Source organism: Oncorhynchus mykiss, chromosome 23 (genome assembly GCF_013265735.2).
Source record: "Oncorhynchus mykiss isolate Arlee chromosome 23, USDA_OmykA_1.1, whole genome shotgun sequence".
Classification (NCBI taxonomy): Eukaryota; Metazoa; Chordata; class Actinopteri; order Salmoniformes; family Salmonidae; genus Oncorhynchus; species Oncorhynchus mykiss.
Genome location: NC_048587.1, coordinates 17,528,571 through 17,547,904, shown reverse-complemented (window position 1 = coordinate 17,547,904; position 19,334 = coordinate 17,528,571). Strand labels below are relative to the sequence as shown.

Genomic DNA, 19,334 nt, shown 5'->3' with positions numbered 1-19,334 from the left:
GTTAGGTGTGGAAAAAGTCCAATTGATCTTTGCAGACGCAGCACGGGGGAACAGACAGCGGTGTGAGGGCTAATTTGATTCCACACTGTCACACCCAATCACACCCTGACACAGGTTAATGCACCTGGATGCTGCTGATGTAGTCCCATGTCTGCCTAATCAATTGCCTGGCTCTCACAACCTAATCTGAGCCTACTGGAAGTCACAACATACGTCAGTGGACGGTAGTTATGAGCTTTCCGCTGCTAACTAGCTGCCCGTATCTGCATATCCTCCCCTCTCCTCCTTTCTCCCTGCTTTCTTTGTGCTTTTTATTGAGCTATCTGTTGTTGCTGGTTGGATGTGTCAGTGACGTGTTGAAAAACCCAGTGGTCTTGTTTTAACCGCTGTCATGCATCTGAGCCAGATTGGACAGACTCTGAGAGAACTGTGGTTTTAATAGACGTGTGCAGCCAGCAGTGGCTGGATGCTGCGTGGTGTGATGCGCTGTGTGGTGACAGGATTGGTGACATTGGGTTGTGGCAGATAGCAGATGTGTCCTGTCCCATGTCAGCTGCTCCGTCCCCTCCCGTCCCCCCAGCATCCTGACAGTATCTCCCATTAAATCCACAGACACACTAGGACAAAGGGACCTGGGCAAAGTCAGGCAATCACCCAAGACACAGGCCGCTCGCCTGCCCGCTGCAGACACACACAGAGGGCTGTGGTCAACCATGTGCTCTCTCTCGCACACCCCAAAAATGTATATGTCATAAATATGAACTCGTATGCATGCACTAGCAAAATGAATCACTTTCTTTCGCATATCAGTTTTCCCTTATTATGCTTGTCATAGTTGTTAATTATGATTGTTCTCTATTCCCCATTTTGATATTTTGCCATTCACTCAAATTCAGTTTGTCAGTTAACTGTGTCTCCCTGAATTCTGTGGCTGAAGCAAGTTCTCATGGCTCTCTGTTCGTCTTGTCAGTCTAGTCACTGTGAAATACGATACTGTCTGTGAATCATTCCACTGCACCTGGGCTGACTGCCCCCCCCCCCCCCCCCCCCCCCCCCCACCCCCCTCTCCACCCATCCCTCCCCTCCAGGATCCTGCAGCAACAGAATGAAGACCTGCGCCGGCGGCTCTCCCACACCACCCACAAGATGGAGGCCATGGAGACGGAGTTTGAGACCAGCCGCCACTACATGCGGGAGGAAATGGGTCGTACCCGCGACGACCTGGAGAAGATGAGAGACAAGTTCCGCAGGTGACGAGTTTGACCTCCCTCATTTTTCTGAGCCAATTGTCAGTGTCTCGCTATCTCGTAACACAGATAATATTCCCTTACACCGCACACTGCGCTCACTCACTTCCTCTCCCCAACACTTTTTTCAGAAAGATTAAATGAATACCTTCCCCGGCAATCAATTTTTAATGAATTTGATCAAAGCTGTTGAATTAATTAGATCTTAGCTGTCTGATTATGCATCTAGTTGTTACTTTAATTCCCTCAACCTCCGGGCATGTTGGATTGCCTGTTTGAGAATGTTTTGTTAAGTTTCTGCCACATGGAACATTGCCAGGAAGTCCATGCTGTTTTATCTACACACACGTTGTCTGGATGTTGTTTGTTTCTCAATACACACGGGAAACTGTTGAGCGTGAAAAACACAGCAGGGGTACAGTTCTTGACACAAACCGGTGCGCTTGGCACCTACTACCATACCCTGTTCAAATGCCCTTAAATCTTTCGTCTTGCCCCAATTCATGTCTCAGTTGTCTCAAGGCTTACAAATCCTTCTTTAACCCGTCTCCTCCCCTTCATGTACACTGATTGAAGTGGATTTAACAAGTGACATAAATAAGGGAGCATAGCTTTCACCTGGATTCACCTGGTCAGTCTGTCATGGAAAGAGTTCTTAATGTTTTGTACACTCGGTGCATATCTATATTTCATAATGTTGTTGTTCAATTGGAGGATATTGCCCCAGGGTTCTTCTGTGCCCCGCCACACTTTCTCTGTCAGCCCTAGTTGGTGATAACATCAGGCCTTCCTCTATAGTACATGGCCACCAGTCTTTCAGAACCTGATTAAAAGCAAATGCTTCTCCTACATATGATTATTCTGGTTTGCTGTGTTTACTTTCCCTGGCGACGCACCTGCAACCTCCCAGCTCTTGATTAAGAAATCCATCTTTACACATCTGCTTGTCAATCAAGTTAATTCTGAAGTAAAAGGCAAGCCAAGTCCCATCTGTGTACGACTTGTAGCTTGTTAAATAACGATTTACAATATTCACCGTTTACAGTTAACGTTTAAAAGCTTATTGACAGATCGAATAGATTTCTGAATTTAACACTTGAACCGCTAAAGCAGTCATTTGGACTTTTCATGATTTAAAAAAATAAAATAGTGACTTATGCCCCCTTCTGTCCTTGACTTTTTCTAAATAAGTCTAAAAACACACTGTCCTTGTTAGAATCTTAATATCACAAACGGAACAGGAGTTATAACCAGTATTAAGAGGGCTTTAAATAGGGCCTGCCCCACCTCCTCCTCCCGACAGTTGCCGCGTCCAGTTGATAATCACCCCAATAATTGTCTCGAAACTGAACCTAAATTATGCCTAAACTAATTTCACACTTATAACAACAGATGAAATAAATGAAGTAAAGTATGATGGGAGAGAATGGGTGAGTTGAGCGAGGGGAAGCGAACAATGCAGAGTTATGTAATCACCAATTGGGAATGAAGAAAAGGGCGGGCCATTCTATTATATTGGTCTATTCAGATTTCTATCTCAAAATGGTATGTACCTTATATCAGTCCATCAAATCCAAACAGTCTTTATCAGTTTACTCTGGCCTACGTGGAGTACCTAATTTACAATGAGGAGAAGACCAAGACGAAAGCACATGCCGCGTTAGCGTTGCTCCAAAATCTGACTGAAAACTACTGACGGTGGGGAAGAAATAAATCGTGACGTCTGATTATTCATCTGATTCTGAGCCTCAGCCTGAACCTACACCTCCGAGGCCTAAGGGCAAAAAAATTGAGAACGTTGCGCCTCGAAGATGCGCCCCACCACCAAATTAAACGGGGAGATAGGAAAGAGGAAGAGACGGCACCTTTGAATAGAACAAGTCAGTGACGACGCCATGGGCCGATTATCAGCACAGAATGTCACCACTGAAAGAGCAGGTAACATTAGCACTGCATTCACCAGTTTTCGTTGTTTGTGACATGAGCTGCCAATAATTGATTATTATTCATAATGTGCTTTTGTACTGATTTTCACTTTTATCAAGCACACTTGGCAGTTATGTTTAGGCTATTGATGTTTTCATCACTTGGCTGCGCGTCTTGCTCACCGTGCATGTTAGCAGTATTATTTTCCATTTTTGTTTGTATAAAAAAGCGGTTACCGCATTCCAACACTCGTGTTCTGTTTCATAGTTGTAGCAATGGCACTCCACAAATAAAATGTGTTGAACTCTTGAATTTAAAAAAAAAGAAGTTTTTATATAGTCTACAGTAACATAAATTAATAAAGCTATTATTATTTTATTTAAAAAAAATTGGAATCTGATCCGAAGTTAAAGGTTAAAGAAAAAATACAAAAATTAAGCACAACCAAATTATTATTTTTGGATGTTTTCACTCACGAGACTCCCAATTACACAATAAATGTTCCATAAAGATTACGTTTGTTTGGCGCGTTATGTTCAGAAATCCACAGGAAAGAGCGGTCACGACAACGCAGACAAATTCCAAATAGTTTCCGTAATGTCCACAGAAACATGTCAGACGTTTTTTATAATCAATCCTCAGGTTGTTTTTAAAATACACTGCTCAAAAAAATAAAGGGAACACTTAAACAACACAATGTAACTCCAAGTGAATCACACTTCTGTGAAATCAAACTGTCCACTTAGGAAGCAACACTGATTGACAATAAATTTCACATGCTGTTGTGCAAATGGAATAGACAACAGGTGGAAATTATAGGCATTTAGCAAGACACCCCCAATAAAGGAGTGGTTCTGCAGGTGGTGACCACAGACCACTTCTCAGTTCCTATGCTTCCTGGCTGATGTTTTGGTCACTTTTGAATGCTGGCGGTGCTTTTACTCTAGTGGTAGCATGAGACGGAGTCTACAACCCACACAAGTGGCTCAGGTAGTGCAGCTCATCCAGGATGGCACATCAATGCGAGCTGTGGCAAGAAGGTTTGCTGTGTCTGTCAGCGTAGTGTCCAGAGCATGGAGGCGCTACCAGGAGACAGGTCAGTACATCAGGAGACGTGGAGGAGGCCGTAGGAGGGCAACAACCCAGCAGCAGGACCGCTACCTCCGCCTTTGTGCAAGGAGGAGCAGGAGGAGCACTGCCATAGCCCTGCAAAATGACCTCCAGCAATGCATGTGTCTGCTCAAACGGTCAGAAACAGACTCCATGAGGGTGGTATGAGGGCCCGACGTCCACAGGTGGGGGTTGTGCTTACAGCCCAACACCGTGCAGGACGTTTGGCATTTGCCAGAGAACACCAAGATTGGCAAATTCGCCGCAGATGAAAGCAGGTTCACACTGAGCACGTGACAGACGTGACAGAGTCTGGAGACGCCGTGGAGAACGTTCTGCTGCCTGCAACATCCTCCAGCATGACCGGTTTGGCGGTGGGTCAGTCATGGTGTGGTGTGGCATTTCTTTGGGGGGCAGCACAGCCCTCCATGTGCTCGCCAGAGGTAGCCTGACTGCAATTAGGTACCGAGATGAGATCCTCAGACCCCTTGTGAGACCATATGCTGGTGCGGTTGGCCCTGGGTTCCTCCTAATGCAAGACAATGCTAGACCTCATGTGGCTGGAGTGTGTCAGCAGTTCCTGCAAGAGGAAGGCATTGATGCTATGGACTGGCCCGCCCGTTCCCCAGACCTGAATTTAATTGAGCGCATCTGGGACATCATGTCTCGCTCCATCCACCAACACCACGTTGCACCACAGACTGTCCAGGAGTTGGCTGATGCTTTAGTCCAGGTCTGGGATGAGATCCCTCAGGAGACCATCCGCCACCTCATCAGGAGCATGCCCAGGCGTTGTAGGGAGGTCATACAGGCACGTGGAGGCCACACACACTACTGAGCCTCATTTTGACTTTTTTTTAAGGACATTACATCAAAGTTGGATCAGCCTGTAGTGTGGTTTTCCACTTTTAATTTTGAGTGTGACTCCAAATCCAGACCTCCATGGGTTGATCAATTTGATTTCCATTGATAATTTTTGTGTGATTTTGTTGTCCGCACATTCAACTATGTAAAGAAAAAAGTATTTAATAAGAATATTTCATTCATTGAGATCTAGGATGTATTATTTTAGTGTTCCCTTTATTTTTTTGAGCAATGTATATAATCGATAATATATCAACCGCAACTGTATTATTCAGTAGGAGAGGGAAAGGCAATGGCTGCCCAAACTTTGTTGCGTGAGCAAAACTCATGCGAACACCTGACGCGATGTTATCGTTCTGGCTCATTTTTCAAAATAAAAGCCTGAAACTATGTCTGAAGACTGTTGACACCTTGGGGAAGCGATAGGAAACTGAATCTGGTTGATATCCCTTTAAATGGAGCAAAGGCAGGCTATGGAACATAGAGTTTTCAAAATAGAAGCCTCTTCCTGGTTTGATTTTCCTCAGGGTTTCGCCTGCAATATCAGTTCTGTTATACTCACAGACAATATTTTGACGGTTTTGGAAACTTTAGAGTGTTTTCTATCCAATAATAGTGCTAATATATGCATATTATTAACTAAGCCTGAGGAGCTGGCCGTTTACTCTGGGCACCTTTTCATCCAAGCTACTCAATACTGCCCCGGCAGCCATAAGAAGTTATTGGCAAGGGAAAAAATAGCCAACAAAATGACAAGCGTGTACTGGTGGGGGGTATGCCTAATCCATATTTTAATGAGACAAGAAACAGTCTCGTGGGCCTTCTGAGTGGCGTAGCGGTCTGAGGCACTGCATCACAGTGCATAAGGCGTCACTACAGACCCAAGTTCGATCCCGGGCTGTATCACAACTGGCTGTGTTCGGGAGTCCCATAGGGCGCCGCCCTACTTTGCCCAGTCCGGGTTAGGTTAGTGGAGTTTGGCTGGGGGGCTTTACTTGGCTCATCGCGCTCTAGCTACTCCTTGTGGCGAGCCGGGCGCCTGCAGGCTAACCTCGATTGTCAGTGTTTCCTCCAACACATTGGTGCGGCTGACTTCCGGGTTAAGCGGGCGGGTGTTAAGAAGTACAGTTTGGCTGGTCATGTTTTGGAGGGCGCATGACTCGACCTTAGCCTCCCGAGCCCGTTGGGGAGTTGCAGCGATGAGACCAGATCGAATTTGGGGAGAAAAAGTTGTTGAAAAATGTAGGTGCACACAAATAAATTTAGGAGCACGATGAAAAATAGTTGAGGTAATAAAGCTAGAATCTTTCATTTTTCAAGGCACACTGGTGCTCCTAAATTTAAATTCCAGGATGCACAGCAAAATATTTAGGCGCTTTATGCGAGTAAAATTGTAGCGCTGTAGAGCCCTGCTTAGGAAACTAAAACTCCGTCAGAGGCAGGACACAGGTCTGCAGCTAATGCTGGTTAACAGAACTTGGAAGGAAAACCATTTCCCGATTTGGTGTCGGGTGATAATGTTTGCCATTCTGTTTCTTATGCACAAGATGTCTTTTTAAATCGTAAAATATGTTGCCTCCATTTGAAATATTTTCCAATACATTTCCCATATCTTTCTTTATATGTAAATGTGCCATTTTGTTTTTATTTTGCGGTCAACAAGTATATGGAAAAACAGCTTTGTCATTTACTGTTCATATGCACATAGAAATGGTTTTGCTCTGGGGTGCAGTAATGTAAAAAATGCACATGTTTAAGTCAAGATTCCAGGAAAAAACACATGGCTGCTTATTTCAAATCCCCTGTGTGTGTGTGTGTGTGTGTGTGTGTGTGTGTGTGTGTGTGTGTGTGTGTAATTCAAAAGCAATCATCCCAGTTTATCTCCAATCAAGAGGCGTCTCTTCCTGTTTTTTGGTCAGAGCAGCCAGTCACTTTCAATTATCCCTGCAGTGTTTCCATCATAAATCGGAGCATGAGGCTACATGCCTATGCGGGATGCGCTGGTCCATCTGTGTGTCCACACCAGGTGATCACACATTTCAATGCAGCCTCAGCAAAGGAAATGGTTGAATTGGATTACCGTTGTTTAACGAGTATGCTCCACTCCTATGTCCTATCTGATTATCACCGAGCAGCACACGGATGCTTTTAGAGATCACTCTGCATGGAAAAAAGGCTCTGGGAATGAGAAGCCAAATGTTGTATTTACGACTACAATTTTACCCAACCCAGGAGCAGCCTTCACATGTGAATTACTCTCTGAGGACTTGATTTAATTTGTTTACGGCAGCCAGACTATTCAATTCGACTTCTTGGTGGATCTATCAAGTGACTTTAATTGCTCTGCCTATTTTCTGAATATCATCAGCTCGAAATAAAATGAATCACTATCCTCTGAACACTGAAATACAGCGGGAGTTTACCACTGTGGTCTCGGTGGGAATCAGTGAGCTTTGCTCAAATGTGTTTATGAATTTTTGATTGGGACAAAGAGAGCGAAAATCATCGGTGGTGATTTGCAGTGAACACTTTTTAATTAGTGAGGAATGAGAAGGATGTGCCAGAGGGTAATAAGAAATGCTGGTGTTATTGAGGGGGAAATATGTCAGTCAAAGCCAGGTGTTTTTGGAGTAGGAATCCAATTGATACGCAACGGTAGCGCTCATACATACTGGACACTACAATAGCTTTAGTGTCATTGCATTGGGCTTGTAATCAGGGCAAGGTTACACCAGTGTGTGTGTCCTTATGCAATATTGTTCGATCGATGAATCAATCACTTGGCCAGTTGGCCCGGGAGAGGCAGTTGTTGTAACATGTCCACATCTGCATGGTCAAATGAGCACACAGTATGGCTCAGGGCAGAGAGAGGAGATGAGACTAACAGGCTAGAGAGGATGGCCCTGGTGCACGGTGCAGACCTCACTACCGGGGAAAGGATCACAAGCTGCTAGACTGTGGCCTTGTAATCTGTTCTCAATGGGAAGGGTGACGGGCAGAGTGCTTTGTGAGCATCATTGGTGTGTTTTTTTTTGTTGACACTTCTATTGGATTTCAGATGTTGGATTTTCAGTCATAGTCCTGAATCATATGCTCCGGGGGTTCTGTGAGATGGGGTTTGAACCATACAAAGGTTAACAAAGGCAAAATTACTAAAATTACCGTATTGACAGATTCGCAGGTTGGTATTTATTGTCGTGAAACTTTCCCCGGTGGCAGCTCTGCAGGAGGGTCACTAGCTGGCACAGCCACAAAGTCATAGAATCTGATTTGAAACATAACCTTAACCACACTGCTAACCATAATACCTAACCCGTAGCCAATTTTGACTTTGCAGCTGGCCCAACTAGCGGAAACCACTCAGCTCTACTTACAGGGAAAGATAAGAGACGATAAACGTCAATCTGTGAAAGATTCATTACACCTTTCAAATACTGATTTTCTAACATTTTTGGGGGGTGTTTCTTTGTTCAAAAAGTCTCACATGGAGTTGACGTGCACGTAATTTCTCATGAGTCACACTGAAAGCAGTGTGCTTTAGTGCCCTGAACTTCCTGATTCCCACACCTCTTTACTGTTGCCCACCATTACACATTGTGAGCGTGACTGATGGCGATTGTGCACCACCATTATCCTAATCAGGGGTTGTAAGCTATTTCTAGAGAACATGAACATCAATACCTGTACAGTACATGACTGCAGGGCCCATCTCATCCATTAAAAGCAAAACTATGTGTAGAATTGTTGCGTTGCCATTATAGCGCTTTGAATTTCTTCTGCATCATAATTGCATTCGCATAAAATCCACAACTTCTCATTTTAGAGTGGAATTTATCTAGCAAATTTAGGAGGCAGTGGATACAGTGGGAAAGTAATTGCCCTTGGCCCTATTGAAATGGGTTTAGTTCAGACTCCTCTCTCCCCTTTCCTCCCATCTCTCGTAATTTGTGCCGAATATCTAACCTGTTGGAAAAACTCTGACGGCGTCATTAAGTGCTCTGAGAAAATTCATACCGCTCTGCTGTTGAATGGAAATAAACCAAACTAAATGTACGGATATGTGACTGCCAAAAGAACAGTATGCGTACTTCAGGACGTGCCCATTATCTGGTGCCTTATTGCAACAATAACTGTGGTCTCTATGGCCAGTCTCTTTCATTTATTAGACGACCAGTCTGAGAGGAGACAACGCATCATCTGAACTATGATGGGAGTTGATTGCATACTTTTTATTTTTTTTATATTTATTTTTTATAAAGTTGAAGTGTTTGAAGAGTACCGCAGTGCTACTTTCCATACCAGTGGGCTCATATCAGTCAGCAGCATACCATCTGTGGATTTTCCGATTTAACCTTTCTATCTGTAGGCACTGCACACTATTAACTGAGACACATTCTGTTTTCTGCTCTTCTCCACAGACTGCAGAACAGCTACACTGCCTCCCAGCGGGCCAACCAAGACCTGGAGGAGAAGCTTCATGCCCTGGTAACCTTTCACCTCTTTTCAACTGTCCTCTGACCTGTTTATATATAGGTTCTCATTGGTCAATACCACATTGCATGTACTTCTGGTGACTACTTTTGAAAGGAAACCTTGACGCACAACTTGTACCATAAAGTTACATCTGCAGTTGCTACATACATTTTTTTAAATGTTTGAATGAGTGATATGTAGTCTCTACATCCATTTATGCACATAGGAATTAATGATATGTATCCATTGATTCTTTAAGAATATGACTTAGAAATGCAGCATTAGCTTAGTTCAACTGTCCTACCACATCAGAACCCCAAATATATGTTTGCATTACTCCAATGTTTGTAAACAAACCGTTTGGTCTGAAAAACATGGTTAAACTATATTTTTGATATCATGGATGGTCAGTCCTTCCATCCATAGCTCGGTCTATGAATTTGAGTGGGTACATTTCTCCAGCCCCATCCCTCAGCTTTGTCCCGAACAGGGGCAGGGAAATGGCTTTGTAATTGTTTAAACTGTTGATTGTCCTTTTAATTATTTAATCTCAAATTAACATTCACTCCATTTCTCAAAATATTAATTTTCCTTTTGACCTTACCCTGGTCTAACGTATTATGGAATTGCAAACACTGCAACTTCCAATTGCAGGTTTCTATGTCACTCAGTTTCCCAGTATACCAGGTCAGTGGATCTATTCTGTATTGGGGAAGAGTCTTTCCCATACAGCTGTGTGTGTGTATCTTCTAAAGTGCACTCTCATGCCATTATCCCACACCTGTCAGCCATTTATGTTGCAGGATTTGTTTTTGGAAGATTCTGTGGTACAGAGTGCTGCAAGGGATTAGCACGGAGGGAATTGACTTAATTGCCAAATCATTCTATCACGCATGTCTCTGCCAGACCCCTTGGGAAATGGGAAGGTCCACAACTCTGCTATTCCCCGTGGCAGCACACCAGGGAAAACCTGTGCGCGCACGCTCCAAACTATGGAATTTATGTGCAAAGAGAGGGACAGTTGTACATATTCCCACAATGGCAAATCCCAGAGTGTCCCTTTCAAAACATGGTTAACTATGTATGATGCTTGTTATAGGTTTATCGGGAGATTCACAAAATGACTCGCCAACCATACATAACAATCATGTATTCACATCATCATTGTTTCTCCACTAACATCAATCATGTATTAAATATCAGGACATAAAGTCTGTGTCGATGTTAGATGTGCGCTGCTGTCCCCAAATGTCTGATGGTTGTTTGATTAGCCTCTCAATTCAATTGAAATGTGCTTTATTGGGATAACATACTGATACGTATTGCCAAAGCACAATGTTACAATAGAACTAGTCATTAACAATCGAAAATAAAAAATCAACAGGTCAAGAATAATACTAACAATGTTAATTGGGAGGGGTGGGGGGAGAGTATTTGTGTGTGTGTGGGTGGGTGGTATTTGTGTGCATACTTTATATCCATTCTTTCCAATCACATTGTCAAAGAAAACGTGCCCCCTAGCACAGACTGACACAGTTGAAGTCGGAAGTTTACATACACTTAGGTTGGAGTCATTCAAACTCGTTTTTCAACCACTTCACAAATTTCTTGTTAACAAACTATAGTTTTGGCAAGTCGGTTAGGACATCTACTTTGTGCATGACACATGTCCTTTTTCCAACAATTGTTTACAGACAGATTATTTCACCTATAATTCACTGTATCACAATTCCATTGGGTCAGAAGTTTACATACCCTAAGTTGACTGTTCCTTCAAACAGCTTGGAAAATTCCAGAAAATGATATCATGGCTTTAGAAGCTTCCGATAGGCTAATTGACATAATTTGAGTCAATTGGAGGTGTACATGTGGATGTATTTCAAAGCCTACCTTCAAACACAGTGCCTCTTTGCTTGACATCATGGGAAAATCAAAAGAAATCAGCCAAGACCTCCACAAGTCTGGTTTATCCTTGGGAGCAATTTCCAAATGCCTGAAGGTACCACATTCATCTGTACAAACAATAGAGTGCAAGTATAAACACCATGGCAGCATCATGTTGTGGGGATGCTTTCCTGCAGGAGGGACTGGTGCACTTCACAAAATAGATGGCATCATGAGGTAGGAAAAGTATGTGGATATATTGAAGCAACATCTCAAGACATCAGCTATAGCTTGGTCGCAAATGGGTCTTCCTAATGGACAATGACCCCAAGCACACTTCCAAAGTTGTGGCAAAATGGCTTAAGGACAACAAAGTCAAGGTATTGGAGTGGCCATCACAAAGCCCTGACCTCAATCCCATAGAAAATGTGTGGGAAGAAGTGAAAAGGTGTGTGCGAGCAAGGAGGCCTACAAACCTGACTCGGTTACACCAGCTCTGTCAGGAGGAATGGGCCAAAATTCACCCAACTTATTGTGGAAGGCTACCTGAAACGTTTGACCCAAATTAAACAATTAAAAGGCAATGCTACCAAATAATAATTGAGTGTATGTAAACTTCTGACCCACTGGGAATGTGATGAAAGAACTAAAAGCTTGTTATGGAAAGCCTTAATGTTGTTCCCTCTAAGCTTCGGCTTGTGCGCAGCCGCGCAATTCCTCCAGGACTGCCATGCGGAGACGTAGTAGATTGAACTTCACTGACTTCGCCAATTCATTTGCACTATATAGATCAACTTTTTTTCTGTGCCTGAATCATGATTTTTCCCACATTTTGTTATGTTACAACCTTATTCTACAATGGATAAAATATATATTTTTTACTCATCAGTCTACACACAGTAGTGTGAAAAGTGGAGAGGTTTTTTTTGAAATTTTTGAAGAAAAAATAAATAAATTAAGCGTAAGTATTCAGACCCTTTGCTATGAGACTCGAAATTCAGCTCAGGTGCATCCTGTTTCCATTGATCATCCTTGAGATGTTTCTACAACTTGGAGTACACTTGTGGTAAATTCAATTGTTTGGACATGATTTGGAAAGGCACACATCTGTCTATATAAGGTCCCGCAGTTGACGGTGCATATCAGAGCAAAAACCAAGCCATAAGGTGGAAGGAATTGTCCGTAGAGCTCTGAGACTGGATTGTGTCGAGGCACAGATCTGGGGAAGGGTACCAAAACATTTCTGCAGGATGGAAGGTCCCCAAGAACACGGTGGCCTCCATCATTCTTACATGGGAGAAGTTTGGAACCACCAAGACTCTTCCTAGAGCTGGCCAAACTGAGCAATCGGGGAGAAGGGTCTTTGTCAGGGAGGTGACCAAGAACCCGATGGTTCCTCTGTGGAGATGGGAGAACCTTCCAGAAGGACAATCACCTCTGCAGCACTCCACCAATCAGGCCTTTATGACGGAAGGGTCTGAATACCTATGTACAGTGCCTTGCGAAAGTATTCGGCCCCCTTGAACTTTGCGACCTTTTGCCACATTTCAGGCTTCAAACATAAAGATATAAAACTGTAATTTTTTGTGAAGAATCAACAAGTGGGACACAATCATGAAGTGGAACGACATTTATTGGATATTTCAAACTTTTTTAACAAATCCAAAACTGAAAAATTGGGCGTGTAAAATTATTCAGACCCTTTACTTTCAGTGCAGCAAACTCTCTCCAGAAGTTCAGTGAGGATCTCTGAATGATCCAATGTTGACCTAAATGACTAATGATGATAAATACAATCCACCTATGTGTAATCAAGTCTCCGTATAAATGCACCTGCACTGTGATAGTCTCAGAGGTCCGTTAAAAGCGCAGAGAGCATCATGAAGAACAAGGAACACACCAGGCAGGTCCGAGATACTGTTGTGAAGAAGTTTAAAGCCGGATTTGGATACAAAAAGATTTCCCAAGCTTTAAACATCCCAAGGAGCACTGTGCAAGCGATAATATTGAAATGGAAGGAGTATCAGACCACTGCAAATCTACCAAGACCTGGCCGTCCCTCTAAACTTTCAGCTCATACAAGGAGATGACTGATCAGAGATGCAGCCATGAGGCCCATGATCACTCTGGATGAACTGCAGAGATCTACAGCTGAGGTGGGAGACTCTGTCCATAGGACAACAATCAGTCGTATATTGCACAAATCTGGCCTTTATGGAAGAGTGGCAAGAAGAAAGCCATTTCTTAAAGATATCCATAAAAAGTGTCGTTTAAAGTTTGCCACACGCCACCTGGGAGACACACCAAACATGTGGAAGAAGGTGCTCTGGTCAGATGAAACCAAAATTGAACTTTTTGGCAACAATGCAAAACGTTATGTTTGGCATAAGAGCAACACAGCTGAACACACCATCCCCACTGTCAAACATGGTGGTGGCAGCATCATGGTTTGGGCCTGCTTTTCTTCAGCAGGGACAGGGAAGATGGTTAAAATTGATGGGAAGATGGATGGAGCCAAATACAGGACCATTCTGGAAGAAAACCTGATGGAGTCTGTAAAAGACCTGAGACTGGGACGGAGATTTGTCTTCCAACAAGACAATGATCCAAAACATAAAGCAAAATCTACAATGGAATGGTTCAAAAATAAACATATCCAGGTGTTAGAATGGCCAAGTCAAAGTCCAGACCTGAATCCAATCGAGAATCTGTGGAAAGAACTGAAAACTGCTGTTCACAAATGCTCTCCATCCAACCTCACTGAGCTCGAGCTGTTTTGCAAGGAGGAATGGGAAAAAAATTCAGTGTCTCGATGTGCAAAACTGATAGAGACATACCCCAAGCGACTTACAGCTGTAATCGCAGCAAAAGGTGGCGCTACAAAGTATTAACTTAAGGGGGCTGAATAATTTTGCACATCCAATTTTTCAGTTTTTGATTTGTTAAAAAAGTTTGAAATATCCAATAAATGTCGTTCCACTTCATGATTGTGTCCCACTTGTTGTTGATTCTTCACAAAAAAATACAGTTTTATATATTTATGTTTGAAGCCTGAAATGTGGCAAAAGGTCGCAAAGTTCAAGGGGGCCGAATACTTTCGCAAGGCACTGTAAACGTGATATTTCAGCTTTGTATTTTTTTTTATACATTTGCAAAAATGTCAACCTGTTTTTGCTCTGGCATAATAGGGTGTTGTGTGTAGATTGATGTGGGGGGAAAACGATGTAATCGATTTTAGAATAAGGCTGTAATGTGGAAAAAGTCAAGGGGTCTGAATACTTTCCAACCACACTAGACACTGAAGTAGCTTACCAAGACGACACTAAATGTTCCTGAGTGGCCTAGTTACAGTTTTGACTTAAACCAGGACAATGACCCAACACACCTCCAGGCTGTGTAAGGGATATTTGACCAAGGAGAGTGATGGAGTTCTGCATCAGATGACCTGGCCTCCACAATCACCCGACCTCAATCCAATTGAGATGGTTTGGAATGAGTTGGACTGCAGATTGAAGGAAAAGCAGCCAACAAGTACTCAGCATATGTGGGAACTCCTTCAAGACTGTTGGGAAATCATTCCTCATGAAGCTGGTTGAGAAAATGCCAAGAGTGTGCAAAGCTGTCATTAAGGCAAAGAGTGGCTACTTGGAAGAGTCTCTAAAATATGTTTAGATTTTTTAAAACACATTTTTGGTTACTACTTGATTCCATATGTGTTGTTTCATAGTTTTGATATCTTCTCTATTATTCCACAATGTAGAAAATAGCAAAAATAAAGAAAAACCCTTGAATGACTAGGTATATCCTGTATATACACTAAGTAGTGGCCAGTTTATTATGTACACCACCCCGTTCACGAACATAGTTCGCTCCTACAGGCAGTGAGTCACATGGCCGTGGCTTGCTGTATAAAGCAGGCAGACCGGCCTCCTGGGCTTTTCATGAACGACAGGGTCTAGTCTTTACTGAGAATGGTATGACAAACAGGCCACAAATAGTCATATAACGGCACAGTACAACAGTGTGAAACGGCATCTCAGAACGCACAACTTGTCACAGATGAGCTATTGCAGCAAGAAGAAGCTGCTCCAGTGGGCACGCGATCACCAACACTGGACAATTGAGGAGTGGAAAAACATTGTCTCGTCCGAAAAAAATCCCAGTTCCTGTTGCGTCATGCTGGTGACAAAATCAGAATTTGGCGAAGTGGCATGAGCTTATGGCCCCATCCAGCCTGATGTCAACGGTACAGGCTGGTATCCGTGGCGTAATGGTGTGGGGAATGTTTTCCTAGGTTCTTTCATACCAATTGAGCAACATTTCCATACCTGAAGAATTCAGGCTGTTCTGGAGGCAAAGGAGGGTTCGACCCGGTACTAGATGGGTGTACCTAATAAACTGGCATCGGAGTGTATATAGCTGTGATCCTTTGCTGGTGACTGTCATATGGTCCGCTGTCCCCTCTGATAGCTGTGTGACAATCAAAGTCAAGCTGCACTGTGTTACTAGGGAAAGACCAACTATGTTGCTGTGAAACTGCCAACTCTCTGCATGGCATGTGATCTGAGTACAACTACAAGCAGTTTCCCTTGACTGGCCGTTAACCAGAGGCTAGCCCTCCCAGAATGGATTCACACCACATAGGCCTATTTACTGTTGTATTATCTACCAATATTTTACTGTATGATTTTAGTCCAGCCCTGCTATCAGTGTAGAAGAGGTAAATTTAGCAAAATGGATGATAGAGGATGAATGGGCTGGTCAGAGCTTTGTGGATGGGACGTGTGGGGGGGAGGGACTGGCCCTGATGTGAGGTAATCTCTTTTCACCGGCCAGAGGATTACTCTGCCCAAAACATGCTCTGTCCCCACACTCACTCGGTCAAAGGTGGCCTTTAGCCAGGGGATGGACAATTGAAAGAATGTCTGTTTTGTATTGCAGGCTTAAAATCATTTTGAATACTCGCATCTCGGCGTGAAACGGGGTTGAAGGGGAAAAGTTTGCGGTAATTGTTCCAATTACTGGTTGTTCTGATACACAACTCAACACATTATTTTCAAAGCGATTGACATACTCCAGACAATAAACACAACTTAGTTAGACATTTTGCCAGTGCTTATAAATTTAATGAGCAGAGTAGGTCGAAATTGAGTACTTCTATTCAATTATAAGTAAACAGATTAGAAACCTTGAATCGAGTACTCTCGGTCACCCCTAGTACACAGCTTTAAAATCCTCCTTCCTCATCCTTGGGGATTGCATTATTTTTGTGTGGAGCCTGAATTGATGATATTTCGCAGTTCTTTTTAGAGGTCTATTGATAGTGTGTTTGGGAATAGGCTTGTGAACGGACCACTGTCGAACAGTTGAGGCCCTAAATTGCATGCCTTATTTCAACAAATTTTGACGTGTTGCGGTAGAGGAGTTTGCAATCAGAAACCTTATTAGGCGATGAAGCACTGGCGATCTCGTGTAAAAGAAGAGACCAAAATGTTCTGTCTTGTTGTCGTCGTTCTCACCAGCAGTCTGTCTTGTTTTTTTTTCTGTCTTTCTCTCATTCTCTTCCTCTCTCTCCTCATGCTGCCGAATCATGACGGGCTGTCTCATCATCAGGCTGCAATCAGTCAAACCTGGGTCTACGCAGTTGCGTTATCATTATTTTTCTCTCCCGACTACCTCCCCCATCACCCCCCTCCGATCATTTATTACTGTTGTCATTTTCATTACTGCTCTGCTTGTTGTTTCTGAATAAGAAGTCTCTCCATCCTCCTGTCTTGTCCTTGCAAACTGCTCTAGATGTCCCGCAGTAGATCATCCTTTCTGTAGCGCTGCTATGGGGGTTGAGGTTGGGGGGAAATAATGTGTTTCTCTAGGTGTGCCTAGTGGTTGAAACTTTACTTTTCTAGTCTCAAGTCCCCCACCTCTCTATATATCCCCTTTTTGAGTTACCGTAGGCTTGTTATGCGCTGCTGCACAAGTGCTGTAGTAGAGATCACTAAGGTGTTTTATGGCCGTGTCTTTGCCCAGTTGAGCTGCGTCTCTGCATCACAATGAGGCGCTGACTGGCTTCTTTCTGTGTGCTTTTATTTATTTATTTTTCTCCTCAGACTCTCCAGTTGAGAATATACCGTACAGATAATTGGTTCATTTTTGACATGGCAAGCAATGGAGCAGGAGCTACAGTCTGGGTCTCATTCTGTGTAAATGTCTCACAGTAACTCCCTTTCTCACTGATTCTCTATCCTCTCTTCAAGCAGGTGTGATTTAATGTTAGTGACTATACCCTGTCCCTTGGTGAGGATTTGGATCTGAAACAACCAGACAGAGCTCCTTGCCGGCTTCAGTTAACATCCAGTAAATGTACAATATGTCAGATATAAGCTGCAGGTAGTGCCCCCCGAACAGAACAGCAAGCCTTATCAGGGTGGCGCTCGGCTGGTGGGTTTACAGGGTGTCGGTGCAGGTCCAAGCCACTCGCAGTGGGCTCGCTGGAGGCTCTAATGAACCTGCGGTGAATATTAATGTATTCCAAATTCTTGTACAATCTGGACCTGCTCTCGCTTACAAGCACAAACGCACTACACGTGCACGGGTCACAGAATCTGGATCCGCACTCTTAATTGGTTTCGAAGTTCTCCAGCTCGGGTTTGGGGATCATTTGCTGCGAGAGAATGTTCAGAAGCCCAGAGAAAACCGGCGGTTTGTTCTTCCAATTTGAAATGGGGAAATCTTCTGTTGTTAACTCAACTTGACAGGTGTATTGCACATATAGTGTGAGGTCCCTACTGTACCAAGCACAATTTGTAGGCTAAATCTTACTTAAAGGATAGTCACTACAGCTACTCAGGACCACAGGCTTTTCCTGTGGTACCTCTGAAATCAGAGACATCTTTTTATATTAGAGAATCCCTTAAATCCTGATTTGAAGCTACAGAGTATTTGATCAATTGTTGCCTGTCATGGCCCTTGCGAAATCTACCAATCACTCACCTAACTGTATGATAACTGAAGCGATTCACTAGCCCTCTAAAAAATACAATTGACATGTCACCTTCCCAGGTGTTTTCTTGAAGTTATCAGTCGTTTTTCCCCTAACATATTGCATGGGTGAGAAGGAGAGGGAGTAACTACATATTAGGGGGACTCGGCACAGACTCAGACCCAGAGTCATTTGAGTTCACACTGTGTTACTTCATAATGTGCTATCGATCTGTTTATATAGGACACGTCCTGTGCCTGTGTGTTTTTTGTTCTCGAACCACACTACTGAGCTGAGTGGAGAACAAAAGCAGCAGCCTCCATCTCTGTGCTGCTGTGTCAGCTAGCGGAGAGGATGAAGGAGGAGACATGCTTTAACTTTAATCAATGAGGAAATCACTCCTTGTGTACTTCAGAGGAGGCCGGTGGGTGGAGCCATAAAAGGACGTCGTCATTGTAATGGCCGGAATGGAATCAAATCGAACCGAGTCAAGCGTGTGGTTCCCATGCGTTTGGTCTGTTTTGATACCATTCCATTTATTCCATTACAATGAGCCCGTCCTCCTATAGCTCCTCCCACCAGCCGCCTCTGGTGTACTTACTCAGACAGAGAGTCCAGCAGCTAGTGCACCGCTAGCATGTTAGCACGGCTAACATTATTCTCCCCTCCCTATTCTCTTTCTGCAGCTCCGTAAAGTGGAGAGGGACAAGAAGACAATGGACCAGGAGATAGTGGAGCTCACCAACAAACTCCTGGACGCCAAGAACACCATCGACAAGCTGGAGGAGTTGAACGTGGGTGTTATCTCACTGTCCCTCTGAGTTATCACATACCAGATATTAAGTTGTGTA

General features: G+C 43.5%; 1 protein-coding gene across 5 annotated transcripts in view; it reads left to right on the top strand.

Moving 5' to 3' along the window:
• LOC110502357 (tight junction-associated protein 1-like) overlaps positions 1-19,334 on the top strand; it is a 136,229-nt gene that overhangs the window by 99,684 nt on the left and 17,211 nt on the right. For all 5 annotated transcript variants that reach the window (XM_021580316.2, XM_036959651.1, XM_036959650.1 and 2 more), the window contains 3 exons: positions 1,089-1,250; positions 9,566-9,632; positions 19,170-19,277. In XM_021580316.2, coding sequence (XP_021435991.2) covers positions 1,089-1,250; positions 9,566-9,632; positions 19,170-19,277 — 337 coding nt within the window. The remainder of the gene's footprint in view (positions 1-1,088; positions 1,251-9,565; positions 9,633-19,169; positions 19,278-19,334) is intronic.